Source organism: Melanotaenia boesemani, chromosome 13 (assembly GCF_017639745.1).
Source record: "Melanotaenia boesemani isolate fMelBoe1 chromosome 13, fMelBoe1.pri, whole genome shotgun sequence".
Lineage (NCBI taxonomy): Eukaryota > Metazoa > Chordata > Actinopteri > Atheriniformes > Melanotaeniidae > Melanotaenia > Melanotaenia boesemani.
In genome coordinates this window covers 950,475-965,947 of record NC_055694.1, presented here as the reverse complement: position 1 = coordinate 965,947, position 15,473 = coordinate 950,475, and the positions used below count along the sequence as shown (strand labels likewise).

At 47.2% G+C, this 15,473-nt stretch overlaps 1 protein-coding gene across 3 annotated transcripts in view; it reads left to right on the top strand.

Annotated features, from left to right (window-relative positions):
* plxnb3 (plexin B3) overlaps positions 1-14,267 on the top strand; it is a 107,563-nt gene extending 93,296 nt beyond the window's left edge. For 2 of the 3 annotated variants that reach the window (XM_042004249.1, XM_042004248.1), the window contains 9 exons: positions 85-188; positions 274-352; positions 4,722-4,888; positions 9,924-10,084; positions 10,492-10,639; positions 10,717-10,781; positions 10,861-10,936; positions 11,120-11,194; positions 11,289-14,249. In XM_042004249.1, the coding sequence (XP_041860183.1) occupies positions 85-188; positions 274-352; positions 4,722-4,888; positions 9,924-10,084; positions 10,492-10,639; positions 10,717-10,781; positions 10,861-10,936; positions 11,120-11,194; positions 11,289-11,393 (980 nt within the window). In that variant the 3' untranslated portion in view covers positions 11,394-14,249. Of the gene's footprint in view, positions 1-84; positions 189-273; positions 353-4,721; positions 4,889-9,923; positions 10,085-10,491; positions 10,640-10,716; positions 10,782-10,860; positions 10,937-11,119; positions 11,195-11,288 lie in introns of all 3 variants that reach the window. The other variant, XM_042004247.1, reaches the window with a different exon arrangement.
* Positions 14,268-15,473: the final 1,206 nt, after the last annotated feature.

Genomic DNA, 15,473 nt, shown 5'->3' with positions numbered 1-15,473 from the left:
CTGTCTGCTTTACCAGTCTCATCAGTCTTACCTGTCTGTGGTTTTACACACCGCTTGTATTCACCTGTTTTTGTTTATAAACAGAATGGCGTTCAGGTCAGGCCGGTCATCTGACTCTTTCAGATGATGATGTCACAGCGGTCATTCAGGGCCGCTGGAAACGGCTCAACACCCTGCAGCACTACAAGGTAACAACCGATCAATCACATCAAAGCTCTGCCTCCTGTAGTCTACCTACCCTACCTGACCCTTATTGTTATCTTTCTTCTTCAGGTTCCCGATGGAGCTACAGTAGCTCTGATTCCGCGATCTCAAAGTTCAGGAATCCACCAGGTGTTTCAGATGGGAGAGAGTAAGAATACATAGAACCATGGACCACTACACGGAACACATAAAACCACAATGACACCAAATAGGTAGAACCACGACAACACTGAACACGTAGAACCACGACAACGCTGAACACGTAGAGCCACGACAACGCTGAACACATAGAACCACAATAACGCTGAGAACGTAGAGCCACGACAATGCTGAACACGTAGAATCACAACAACGCTGAACACATGGAGCCACAATAACGCTGAACACGTAGAGCCACGACAATGCTGAACACGTAGAAACGCGACAACGCTGAACACGTAGAACCACGACAACGCTGGACACATGGAGCCACGACAACGCTGAACACGTGGAGCCACGACAACGCTGAACACGTGGAGCCACGACAACGCTGAACACGTGGAACCACGACAACGCTGAACACATGGAGCCACGACAACGCTGAAAACAAAGAACCACGACAACGCTGAACACGTAGAAACACGACAACGCTGAACACGTAGAACCACGACAACGCTGAACACGTAGAACCACGACAACGCTGAACACGTAAAGCCACGACAACGCTGAACACGTAGAAACGCGACAACGCTGAACACGTAGAAACGCGACAACGCTGAACACGTAGAACCACGACAATGCTGAACACATGGAACCACGACAACGCTGAACACGTAGAGCTACGACAACGCTGAACACGTAGAAACGCGACAACGCTGAACACGTAGAACCACGACAACGCTGAACACATGGAGCCACGACAACGCTGAACACGTGGAGCCACGACAACGCTGAACACGTGGAGCCACGACAACGCTGAACACGTGGAACCACGACAACGCTGAACACGTAGAGCCACGACAACGCTGAACACGTAGAACCACGACAACGCTGAACACGTAGAGCCACGACAACGTTGAACACGTAGAACCACGACAACGCTGAACACGTAGAACCACGACAATGCTGAACACGTAGAGCCACGACAACGCCGAAAACGAAGAACCACGACAACGCTGAACACGTAGAACCACAATAATGCTGAACACGTAGAGCCACGACAACGCTGAACACGTAGAACCACGACAACGCTGAACACGTAGAGCCACGACACCGCTGAACAAGTAGAGCCACGACAACGCTGAACACGTAGAGCCACGACAACGCTGAACACATGGAACCACGACAACGCTGAACACATAGAACCACAATGACGCTGAACACGTAGAGCCACGACAATGCTGAACACGTAGAACCACAACAACCCTGAACACATGGAGCCACAATAACGCTGAACACGTAGAGCCACGACAACGCTGAACACATGGAGCCACGACAACGCTGAACACGTAGAGCCACGACAACGCTGAACACATGGAGCCACGACAACGCTGAACACGTAGAGCCACGACAACACGGAACACGTAGAGCCACGACAACGCTGAACACGTGGAACCACGACAACGCTGAAAACGAAGAACCACGACAACGCTGAACACGTAGAAACACGACAACGCTGAACACGTAGAACCACGACAACGCTGAACACATGAATCCACAACAACGCTGAACACGTAGAGCCACGACAACGCTGAACACGTGGAACCACGACAACGCTGAAAACGAAGAACCACAACAACGCTGAACACGTAGAACCACGACAACGCTGAACACGTAGAACCACGACAACGCTGAACACGTAAAGCCACGACAACGCTGAACACGTAGAAACACGACAACGCTGAACACGGTAGAAACGCGACAATGCTGAACACGTAGAACCACGATAACGCCGAACACGTAGAACCAACGACAACGCTGAACACGTAGAGCTACGACAACGCTGAACACGTAGAACCACGACAACGCTGAACACATGGAGCCACGACAACGCTGAACACGTAGAAACACGACAACGCTGAACACGTAGAACCACGACAACGCTGAACACATGGAGCCACGACAACGCTGAACACGTAGAAACACGACAACGCTGAACACGTAGAACCACGACAACGCTGAACACGTAGAACCACGACAACGCTGAAAACGAAGAACCACAACAACGCTGAACACGTAGAACCACGACAACGCTGAACACGTAGAACCACGACAACGCTGAACACGTAAAGCCACGACAACGCTGAACACGTAGAAACACGACAACGCTGAACACGTAGAAACGCGACAACGCTGAACACGTAGAACCACGACAATGCTGAACACATGGAACCACGACAACGCTGAACACGTAGAGCTACGACAACGCTGAACACGTAGAACCACGACAACGCTGAACACGTAGAACCACGACAACGCTGAACACGTAGAACCACGACAACGCTGAACACGTAGAACCACGACAACGCTGAACACGTAGAACCACGACAACGCTGAACACGTAGAACCACGACAACGCTGAACACATGGAGCCACGACAACGCTGAACACGTAGAAACACGACAACGCTGAACACGTAGAACCACGACAACGCTGAACACATGAATCCACAACAACGCTGAACACGTAGAGCTACGACAACGCTGAACAAGTAGAGCCACGACAACGCTGAACACGTGGAACCACGACAACGCTGAAAACGAAGAACCACAACAACGCTGAACACGTAGAAACACGACAACGCTGAACACGTAGAACCACGACAACGCTGAACACGTAAAGCCACGACAACGCTGAACACTTAGAAACACGACAACGCTGAACACGTAGAAACGCGACAACGCTGAACACGTAGAACCACGACAATGCTGAACACATGGAACCACGACAACGCTGAACACGTAGAGCTACGACAACGCTGAACACGTAGAGCTACGACAACGCTGAACACGTAGAACCACAACAACGCTGAACACGTAGAGCCACGACAATGCTGAACACGTAGAACCACGACAACGCTGAACACGTAGAACCACGACAACGCTGAACACGTAGAGCCACGACAACGCTGAACACGTAGAAACACAACAACGCTGAACACGTAGAACCACGACAACGCTGAACACGTGGAGCCACGACAACGCTGAACACGTAGAACCACGACAACGCTGAACACATGGAACCACGACAACGCTGAACACGTAGAACCACGACAACGCTGAACACGTAGAAACACGACAACGCTGAACACGTAGAACCACGACAACGCTGAACACATGGATCCACAACAACGCTGAACACGTAGAGCTACGACAACGCTGAACACGTAGAACCACGACAACGCCGAACACTTGGAACCACAACAACACTGAATACGTGGAGCCACGACAACGCTGAACACGTAGAACCACGATAACGCCGAACACGTAGAACCACGACAATGCCGAACACGTAGAGCCACGACAACGCTGAACACGTAGAACCACGACAATGCTGAAGACGTAGAACCACGATAACGCCGAACACGTAGAACCACGACAATGCCGAACACGTAGAACCACGACAACGCTGAACACGTAGAACCATGACAATGCTGAAAACGAAGAACCACGACAACGCTGAACACGTAGAAACACGACAACGCTGAACACGTAGAACCACGACAACGCTGAACACATGGAGCCACGACAACACTGAACACATGGAACCACGACAACGCTGAACACGTAGAACCACGACAACGCTGAACACGTAGAAACACGACAACGCTGAACACATGGAGCCACGACAACACTGAACACGTAGAACCACGACAAAGCTGAACACGTAGAGCTACGACAACGCTGAACACGTAGAACCACAACAACGCCGAACACTTGGAACCACAACAACACTGAATACGTGGAGCCACGACAACGCTGAACACGTAGAACCACGATAACGGCGAACACGTAGAACCACGACAATGCTGAACACGTAGCACCACGACAATGCTGAACACGTAGAGCCAAGACAACGCTGAACACATAGAACTACGATAACGCTGAACACGTAGAACCACTGGGGCTCCAAACACATGTAACTACGACACAGAACAAAGAAATGGTAAAAATGGACTTGTACTTATACAGCGCTTTTCCAGCCAGTTTGACCACTCAAAGCGCTTTACACTACTTATTAATTTCACCCATTCACACACACATTCACACCCTGATAGGCACATCGGGAGGCAACGCGGGGTTAAGTGTCTTGCCCAAGGACACTTCGGCATGTAGTCAGTGGAAGCCTGGAATTGATCTGCCTACCTTCCAGTCGAAAGACGACTGCTCTTCCTCCTGAGCTACAGCTGCCCTACAGTAGAGATATGTAGAAATATGATGAGAATAAAATCAGAAGAATATTGATAACCACATCACAGACAAGCTGAGAAATTTTTATTTCGGTCGTCACAGTGACTGAAAGTGTTTGTGTTGTCATAGAAACACCAATGCTGGAGGGTGATGAGGAGGAAGGTTTGCGCCTTTGGCACCTGGTGAAGAGCAGTGAAGATCCAGAAATCCCAAAACATCGAAAGAGCAGCATGAGAGAGCGGGAGAGAGCCAAGGCCATACCTGAGATTTACCTGACCAGATTGCTGTCCATGAAGGTAACACATACCTCACCAGACTGATGTCTTTGAAGTGTGTTGTGTCAAACATATTTTCTTTGCCAAAAGGAGCTTAATGTAGCAAAAGGCTCCAGTCTACCTCCACTCCTTAATCCAGAGCTACACTCCCTCTCCACAGTTACGCTCTGCCAGTGAAAGACGCCTAGTGCTCCCACCACAAGGTGGCGCCACATCAGTAGCTAGAATCTTCTCCTCTGTTGTCATGGGAGACATGAACATTCACATTGACAAACCACAGCGACTGACTTTCTGGCTCTCATCTACTCTTTCAATCTCAAACTGGTTCAGACTCCTCCAACACACAAAGATGGTAATACTCTTGACTTGGTTCTGACCAGAAACTGCTCCACAGCCAACCTGTCCGTCACCCCGCTGCACCTCTCAGACCACTTCCTGGTTAAATTCTCTGTCTTCCTTCCTCATGTCACTCAAGAGCCTCTAAAAATGGCGTCCTACCGCAGAAACCTGAGATCCCTCAGACCTACACAGCTGTCTGATGAGGTTTACTCTACCCTCCCTTCCCACTCAGACTTCTCCTTACTGTCTGTTAATGAGGCTACAGAAACACTCTGCTCCTCTCTCGCCTCCTCTCTGGACAAACTCTGTCCTCTGGTGTCAAAACCAGCCAGACAAAACCCTCCCAGTCCATGGCTCACAGAGGTTCTAAGGGATCACAGAGCCGGACTCAGGGCTGCAGAAAGAAAGTGGCACAAATCAAAAGAGCACACTGACTTGTCTGAGTACCAGCAAAAACCTGAAACTTTCACATCCAGCCTAAAGAGGGCCAAGATAGCCTTTTATCAGAACAAGATCCGCAATGCTCCCAACACACGACATGTTCATGGTGTTTAACTCTCTTCTATCTCCACCACCTGCTCAGCCTCCCACTGTGCTGACTGCAGAAATGTTTGCTTCCTACTTCACTGAAAAGGTTGCTACCATCAGTAACCAATTCACTGAGCCGGACCAACTCAGCCTTACCAAACCAGCTACTGGTGCCTCACTCTGCTCCTTCTGCTCTCTAAATGAGGACCAAGTCTCTAAACTTCTAGTCAACTCAAAACCCACAACCTGTCCTCTTGATCCTGTTCCCTCTGACATCCTGCAGAGCATTTTACCTACAATCAAACCTGCAGTAACCCATATTATCACCTCCTCTCTTAAATCCGGTGTCTTTCCCTCTGCCTTCAAGCAAGCTCGGGTTCCCCCACTGCTGAAGAAACCCACACTTAACCCAGCCCAGGCTGGAAACTACCGGCCGGTCTCACTGCTTCCATTCATGTTTAAACTACTAGAGCATGCCATCTTCAGTCAGGTCTCACAGTTCCTCCAAGACAACAACCTGTTAGATCCATATCAGTCTGGCTATAGGCAAGGCCGCTCTACTGAACCTGCTCTCCTGTCAGTTACTGATTCCCTACGGGTTGCCAGATCCGCTGGTCAATCCTCAGTCCTTATACTGCTGGACCTGTCTGCTGCCTTTGACACGGTCCACCATCATATACTGTTCTCCACACTCCCGGAGCTTGGCATCTCAGGATCTGTCCTCTTGTGGTTTATGTCCTACCTCACAGGGAGATCCTTCAAAGTATCTTGGTGAGGGGGCGTGTCCAGATCACATGGGCTGACAACAGGGGTGCCTCAGGGCTCGGTGCTTGGCCCTCTTCTCTTTTCACTATACACCTCCTCACTCGGTGCATCATTTAGCTCTCATGGTTTCTCCTACCACTGCTATGCAGATGACACTCAGCTTTTCCTTTCTTTCCCACCTGACGACACAACGTCTCAATGTGAATATCAGCATGTTGCTGATATCTCCGCATGGATGAAGGATCACCACCTTCAGCTAAATCTGTCCAAGACTGAGCTTATTGTCTTTCCAGCCAATCCTTCCTTACCGCCACAGATAAGCGTGCAGCTTGACTCCATCACACTTGTGTCTACGTCTTCTACCAGGAATCTTGGTGTCATGGTAGACAACCAGCTGACCTTTAAGGACCATGTTGCCTCGGTCTCCCGGTCTTGCCGATTTGCTCTCTACAACATCAGGAGGATCAGACCCTACCTGACTGAACACACGACCCAGCTCCTGGTCCAGGCTCTGGTCATTTCACGCATTGACTACTGCAACTCCTTACTGGCTGGCCTGCCTGCATGCTCAGTTAAACCTCTGCAGATGATCCAGAACGCAGCAGCACGTCTGGTCTTCAACCAGCCCAAAAGAGCTCATGTCACTCCGCTGCTAATCGCTCTCCACTGGCTTCCAGTTGCAGCGCATCAGATTTAAAGCTCTGCTTCTGGCTTACAAAACAATAACCCAAACGGCTCCGGTCTACCTCCACTCCTTAATCCAGAGCTACACTCCCTCTCCACAGTTACTCTGCCAGTGAAAGACGCCTAGTGCTCCCACCACAAGGTGGCGCCACATCAGTAGCTAGACTCTTCTCCTCTGTTGTTCCCCGGTGGTGGAACCATCTACCAAACTCCGTCCGATCCGCAGAGTCCTTATCCACTTTTAAAAGCAAGCTAAAGACTCAGTTGTTTAAGGAGCATTTCCACACTTAGCTTAACTCTTCTACTCAGAATGAGGTAGAAAGATTTGTCCAGCTCTTTGGTTCAACCAGGTACTGAAGAAGCTGCTGCACTTATGCCAAGATGATGTTGTTTGATGAAATCATGATCTCGTAATTAAACAAAATGGTAATGGCAAACCAGCCGGACATTGTGGTGATGGACAAACAGCAGAGGAAAGCCGTTGTGGTTGACATCGCAATACCAAGCGATTGCAACATCAGGAAAAAGGAACACGAGAAACTGGAGAAATACCAAGGGCTGAAAGAAGAACTTGAGAAAGCCTGGAAAGTGAAGGCAACAGTGGTCATCGGAGCACTCGGGGCAGTAACCCCCAAACTGGAAGAGTGGCTACAGCAGATCCCAGGACAAACCTCAGACATCTTGGTCCAGAAGAGTGCAGTCCTAGGAACAGCCAAGATACTGTGCAGAACCCTCAAGCTCCCAGGCCTCTGGTAGAGGACCCGAGCTTGGATGGATGAGAGACCGCCCACGGAGGGCAAGGGGACAGTTACATATATATATATATGTATATATATATATATATATACACACTGTCTCTAGCTCTACCTGACAGCACCTGGGTCCACCTGGACTCCCAGCAGTCTGACTACCACTTAATGACAACGTCCGTCCTGGTTGGTTTCTGCTGGTGTTGTTCTACCTCTCAGATGTAAGTTGCTTTGGAGAAAAGTGTCTGTTAAATGACTGTAGAACAGAACAGAATAGAATAGAATAGAATAGAATAGAATAGAATAGAATAGAATAGAATAGAATAGAATCAAATCTACATGCTGGTACAGGTCATAAAGAACAACATTAGTAACCATAGCTACGCAGATGACACACAGGTATATATTACAATGTCACCAGGAGACCGAGGCCCCGTACAGGCTCTTGGTAAATGTATTGAGGAGATTAATGACTGGATGTGTCTGAACTTTCTCCAGTTAAACAAAAACTAAACTGAGCTGATGGTTTTTGGAGAACAAAATATATCTAAGGAATTCCCATTAACCGTGTAGCAAAGTCAGTGCGGTTGTAGATAATCCGAACCATTGCGGTTGTAGATAATCCGAACCAGTGTGGTCCATATTCCTCGGTGCATTGACCTTATTTATCGGAAGCCCGACCAGTTGTCCTTCTTCCATCATTCCATGAAGGGTTTCCGGAGCTCTTTACCCTCCTGCTTCCAGCACTTATTCTCTGCATATAATATTCTTTTTCCATTGGTCTTTTCAGTATTCCAACCTGGTTTCTCAGCTGATAATACTTGAATCTGTCCTCCACTAATCCAGACTGTACTGCTGTACATGTGGCATGCGGCTGTAGGGTCTCATTCAGTCATGGAGCTGGTCTCGGTTTACAGTACGCTCTCTCATGGGGCATTCTTAACAACAACTTTCCTGAAGATTTCATTAAAGATGTTTAAGGAGGCTTTGGCTCCTCAGCAGCTTACACACCAGTCCAATTAACATCTGCCAAAAAACGTTCAGGAATGGACTTCTTGAAGATCCTTTTATGTGTATATCGACCTTGCCTTTAGGAATTGTAGTTTTCCTGGTAACTGCTATCACGTTAAGGTCACTTAAACCCTCAGACTGAGAAAATGGTTTGGGGCAGCATTCAGGAACATCTGTGTAAATATGGTCTATGCCAGTGGCACCAGTAGTAAAGACGGTTGGTTGAAAGACCATCTGAGACACAAAAACCATTCAGGTGCTGCATATCAGTCCCAGTCCTGGCTTCAGGTGATGACCCGTAGAGATCCTAAACTATCCGACATAAACGCTGAGCAGAGTAATGCTACGCGACCCCTATTTTTATACCTGTCCCTTCTAAAAATATTATAGCCGTCAATGCAAAGCTCCATTTTCATAACCGTAATGTCCAGCTTTTAAAACACTTATGTGTTATGATGGTTGAGCTGATGAATGGCAGGTCAGAGATAAACACATCCTCACACAATGCTTGCTCTACATCTAACCATGATTCATCCAGACTGCTAGGTTTAAGCCATTTGGAGATATACTGCAGCTTGTTAGCTAAGAAAACATGATTAAAGTCGGGTAGCTCCAATCCGCCTCTATCTTTAGTCTGTTGTAAAGGTTTTTGACTGATACGTGATGGCTTATTTTTCCATAAAAATTTAGATATATGTGAGTCCAGTGACTTAAACCAACTGGAGGACGGTTTAGTGGGTATCATTGAAAACAGGTAGTTTACTTTAGATAGAACCATCATTTTAACTGTGGCAACCCTCCCCATGAGTGATATGGGTAAGCGCCTCCACCGTGAGAGATCATCCTCTATTGCTTTAAGTAGCTGGACATAATTTAGCTTTGTTAGTTCTGATAACCTGGGGGAAATATTTACCATGCAGGTAACACATGCCTGACTGAACAGATGTCCATAAAGGTAAGACACCTGTCTTTTTCTGCAGGGGACGCTGCAAAAGTTTGTGGACGATGTTTTCGTGTCCATCCTCAGTACAAAGCGTCCTCCGCCGATCGCCGTCAGGTTCTTCTTCGACTTTCTGGACGACATGGCAGAGAAACATGGAATTGATGATCCTGAGACCGTCCACATCTGGAAAACCAACAGGTGAGAGACACCTGGCAGAAACCCGTCTCATACTCTTACCTGTCTGTCTCTTACCTGTCTGTCTCTGACCCGTCTGTCTCTGACCTGTCTGTCTCTTACCTGTCTGTCTCTGACCCGTCTGTCTCTGACCTGTCTGTCTCTGACCCGTCTGTCTCTTACCTGTCTGTCTTTGGCCTGTCTTTTACCTGTCTGTCTTTGACCTGTCTGTCTCTGACCCGTCTGTCTCTCACCTGTCTGTCTTTGTCCTGTCTTTTACCTGTCTGTCTCTGACCTGTCTGTCGATGATCCGTCTGTCTCTGACCCGTCTGTCTCTGACCTGTCTGTCTCTGACTTGTCTTTCTCTGACCAGTCTCTTTCTGACTTGTCTGTCTCTTATCTGTCTTTCTCTGACCCGTCTGTGTCTCCAGTCTCCCTCTCAGGTTCTGGGTCAACATCCTGAAGAATCCTCAGTTCGTTCTGGATGTCCAGGTAACAGACAGCATCGATGCCGTCCTGTCCGTCATCGCTCAGACCTTCATCGACTCTTGCACCACCTCTGAGCACAAAGTGGGCCGGGTACGACCCGTCTGTCTCTCCGTCTCTTTCTGTGTGTTTCAGTCATGTGTCCTCATTGTACCTCTCTGTCCAATCAGGACTCTCCTGTCAACAAACTGCTGTATGCCAGAGAGATCCCACGATACAAACAGCTAGTAGAGAGGTGAGGCAACTTACCGTTGTTGCTTGGTTACCATGGAAACACTGTGAGTGTGGTCCTGATGGAGCATTTGTGTGTGCAGGTACTACAGCGACATCCACAGCGCTGCATCAGGATGTTATCAGGAGATGAACTCCACCCTGACCGAACTGTCTGGAGTCAGTACCCACACCTGTACACCTGTTCTCCTTCTTACCTGTGCACCTGTTCTCCTGTACACCTGTTGTCCTGTTTACCTGTTGTCCTGTTTACCTGTACACCTGTTGTCCTGTTTACCTGTTGTCCTGTTTACCTGTACACCGGTACATCAGTTCACCTACTCTTTCTCCGCTTGCTTTCAGAGTTTTGCCTCAGGGATCAACAATCTTGTTGCTCTTCATGAACTGTACAAGTACATCAACAAGTATTATGACCAGGTAAAACACACACACACACACACACTCTCAGGTCACGTGATATAACATCTGCACGGATCCAGACTCCACTTACCTGTCTCCACCTGTCTCTCAGATCATCATGTCCCTGGAGGAGGACATGTATTGTCAGAAGATGCAGCTGGCCTATCGGCTGCAGCAGGTCGCCGCCCTGGTGGAGAACAAAGTCACCGACCTCTGACGTGTTACCTGCTGAAGATGAGGATGAAGATGAGGGAGCAGGGACTGGATCAGAGAATCTGATTGGACGACTGGAACACTGTGTCTTCCTGCTGAATGTGTGTTTGTTAGTTTGGGACATACAAGGTTTTATTGTCCGACTCAGGAGATCCAGATTCTGTCACATGGCAGCAGCAGTTAAACTCACTTTAAACCAACTAACCAGACATTAACTAGTGTTAACTAATGTTTACTAATGCTAACTAATGTTAACTAAGTCTAACAATGTTAACTAATGTTAACATTAACTTGCGTTAATAACATAAAATGACTCTTAAAAGGTTTAACAAGGTTAACTTAAGTTAACTAATGCTAACTGAACCCAAACCAATAATGACAATCTAACCAATCAGATCAGGGACCATCATCTCACCTGCTGCCTTGCACTACATTTCCCAGAGTTCTCTGCTGTCTGTGAGTCAAAAAGCACAAGTTCAATTCTTTTTACTCTGATCACAGATATTGATTATTGATCAGCTGGTGTTTGGGAGTTTAGCCTTTTTCTACTGAAGCAAGACTTCCATCAGATTTCAGAGTGATTCCAGTTTTCCACAGAGTCCGTTTACATGCCCGTCATAATCTGATAACAGACAGTAATCAGATTACTGTCAGATTAATCAGAACTGACACGTCTACATCCACTACCGATAAGACTTTTTTTGTCCCACGCTGGGGAAATTCAAACGTCTCCGCATCTCCAGAGGATGGTTTGTATCGACGAGAAGCTGAATGCTAGAAAAACAAACAATTCTGAACAAATTCTAGGGACTTTGTTCTATAAATGAAACGACGTGAGAAGTCAGCGGTGCAGAGGGATGAAAGAGGATCTACAAGTCTGCTGACTTCATGCAGGGTGAGAGCTGTTGGTCAGGATGGATGTCAGCTTGTACGTGTCATGGCTGCCACGCCTTCGCTGCGCGTGTCTGGCGTGTAGGCCGCTCGCGCTGATGCGTGGTAACGTGTTGCGTGAACACAACAGGTCCGAGGCAAACACACGAACAGTTGGCAACAGACTGGAAGCGTTTTGGGTTGGTTGGTTGATGCCCTGAAAATGCAACGTGACCGGTACATTGACCTTTCACTAAGTGTGGTGTACTGCCCCTAGTGGTGACCTCCAGTATTGAGCATTGTGGCCATGCTTCCATCACAGCGGCATAGTGGAACGCTGACGTGTACGCTAGCCTTCACAGCAAGTGTATCTTAGCCCTTAGCGTTAGCAGCTAATGTGGGAGCTAAGAAGCTGCCTAAAGGTGAACGTTTTACTTTGTTTATACTCCAGCATCATCCTGCTTTTCTTTTGTGTTCTGCTCACGTGATGTCGTCGCCTTTTTTTTTTCACGGAAGATGTCAAAAAGTCGGAAACAACTGAGTTTTTTACATGCTGAGATAAAATGAAATAAATCAGACGTTCGGGTCGATATGCAGCAAGAGTGTCAGGGAGAAATCTATCCCATTACTCTGGCTACACATGTAATAATAACTCCAGAAATCAGATTATTATCAGATGTTTTGTGAATATGTAAACAGACACATTGATTACACACACACACACAGACCAGGTGTGTGAACCAGGTGTGTGCGTGTGTTCCTGATGTTGTTTTATCTTGGACATAAAACCAGAAACTGGAGTCATCCTGAAGATCAAACCTGCTGATCAAAGAGCCGATCAATAAAAACAATCAAACATTTTTGGAGGAGCTAAACTGTGTGTGTGAGTGTGTGTATGTGTGTGAGACATAAACACTAACTTATTGTGTGTACATACTGTCCTGTTGATATTTATTTATCCCAGCTGTGCCTTCAGTTTTGCAGCTAGGTGGCACTGTTTGTTCAACAAGCAGCCTCGTGGCTCGTGTCCCAAGGCATGATGGGAAGTTAAAATCATTAAACTTTTACTAAACAAGGGAAAAACCAGCAGCAACAAACAGCAGGTGGGCTCGTCGAAGGACGGGACGATGGAGTCAGTTAAATGTGTTAACCAAAGTTTCAGAGCTTAACTCTCTAAGTCGTCATGGTAACAGATGCTGAAGACATCACCGTGGTAACGAACACATCAGCTGGTCTGTAGCAGATTATACTATATGTCCGTCCCCCTTATTCTGTTCCACATTAAAACGTTGTCATGGTAACGATTTGGCTCACTGCTGATGGCTGACATCAGATCTACCAGAACCACCAGATCAAGTTATTTTGATTGACCCATTTAGAATCCAACATAATTTCCATTTGAAGTGTTCCTTTAACCTGCTCAGGGCCTGGAGTGGAGGCAAACATGGCTGTTCCTGCAGTAGTGCCCTGGGGAATAGCACATTCAAGTGTAATTGAACTACATTTGAGCCATTAAAAACAACACATTGCTCCCTGTCTGACATCACTTTTTATTAGGTCAGCGGCAGAATTTCTATAAACCATTGGCCCTAAATTTCTTAATTAGTAGGTCATGGTCTATAATCATGACCTATCAAAACAGAGCTAAAATGAAAAAAATCACCCACCACTTGCTTTTTACTGATGTGTCGTAACCAATAATAGCTTAAAGCAGTTACTTTACCAGGTCCAATACCAGATCCGATACCAGGTCCGATACCAGATCCGATACCTGGTCCGATACCAGGCCCAATACCAGATCCGATACCAGGTCCGATACCAGATCCGATACCTGGTCCGATACCAGATTCGATACCAGGCCTGATACAAGGGCCGATACCAGATCTGATACCAGGTCCGATAAAGGACCCGAAACCAGATTCGATACCAGGTCCGATACCAGACCTGATACCTGGTCCAATACCAGGCCCAATACCACATCCGATAAGAGGTCCAAAACCAGGCCTGATACAAGGGCCGATACCAGGTCCGATAAAGGACCCGATGCCAGATTCGATACCAGGTCCGATACCTGGTCCGATACCAGGCCTGATACCAGATCCGATACCAGGCCCGATACCAGATCTGATACCAGGTCCGATAAAGGTCCGATACCAGGCCCGATACCAGGCCCGATACCAGATCTGATACCAGATCTGATCCTAGGTCTGGCCTGATACCAGGCTTGATGCTGGGCCTGATACCAAGACCGATACCAGGTCTGATACCAGGTCAGGTCTACTGTGAAGTTGTATCGTAATTGTTCTAACTAGTTCTGGTTCTGACCCAAGTCCTGCAGCTTTCATCTTAGCCAGTTTGTGGTTTCAGCTCCGCTGGACCTGATGTGAACAATTGGCCTTCTCTTTGCACTTAACACATGAAGCAATAATCACCTGCAGGGTTAAAGTCCTGGAACCAGTATGGTTCTGCTTTTGGTTCTGATGTCAGGATGTTTGGATTCAGCCATAGATCATGACTATGTTTCCATGACAACTATGTTATAGCTGCTGTGGTGGTGTTCAGCTCTCTGTGGATTTGATCAGGATCTGACCTGGATTCCCGGTCCTGCCTGGCTCCTCCTGGTCCCTGGTGGTTCCTCTTGCTTCCTGGTGGACTCCCTCGTGTTCTTGCCATAGATGGAATGGCTGGACTGAATCCAGCTCTATAGAGCTGAGCTGAAGCCATGGACCAGGTTTTGGTGGACACTGTTCCTGCTGCCGGTTTCTGGTCCTTTCTTCTTCTGCTGATATTTTTGACTAGTCTTTGTGTTTTTTGACCCTGTGTTTGACCCATAGTTGTAGTTTTTCTAAATAGATCCTGCTTGCATGTGGTGATGATGATTTATGGTGCTTCTTCAACATAATTTTAAGTTTACCTTTGAGTTTTGGGGTGGGGCTTAAACTGTTCACAGACTGATTGGTCAAACTTTGTTACTGTTTTTTACTAAAATGATGAGTCATGATGAAGCTTTTCTACTTCCTGTGTACAGTTTGCTAACAGTGTGTAAATATGAGTCTGAGGATGAGGATGAAGAGGAGGTTGTATCTGATAGAAATGTTTTTATTATGCAGTAGGCCAAATTCAGTCTGTAAAAATAAAATTTTAATTTTTCTCATTTAAGTTTCTATTTGTTTTTTAACAAACAACAATAAAAAGAAAAGTAAAAAATGCTCAG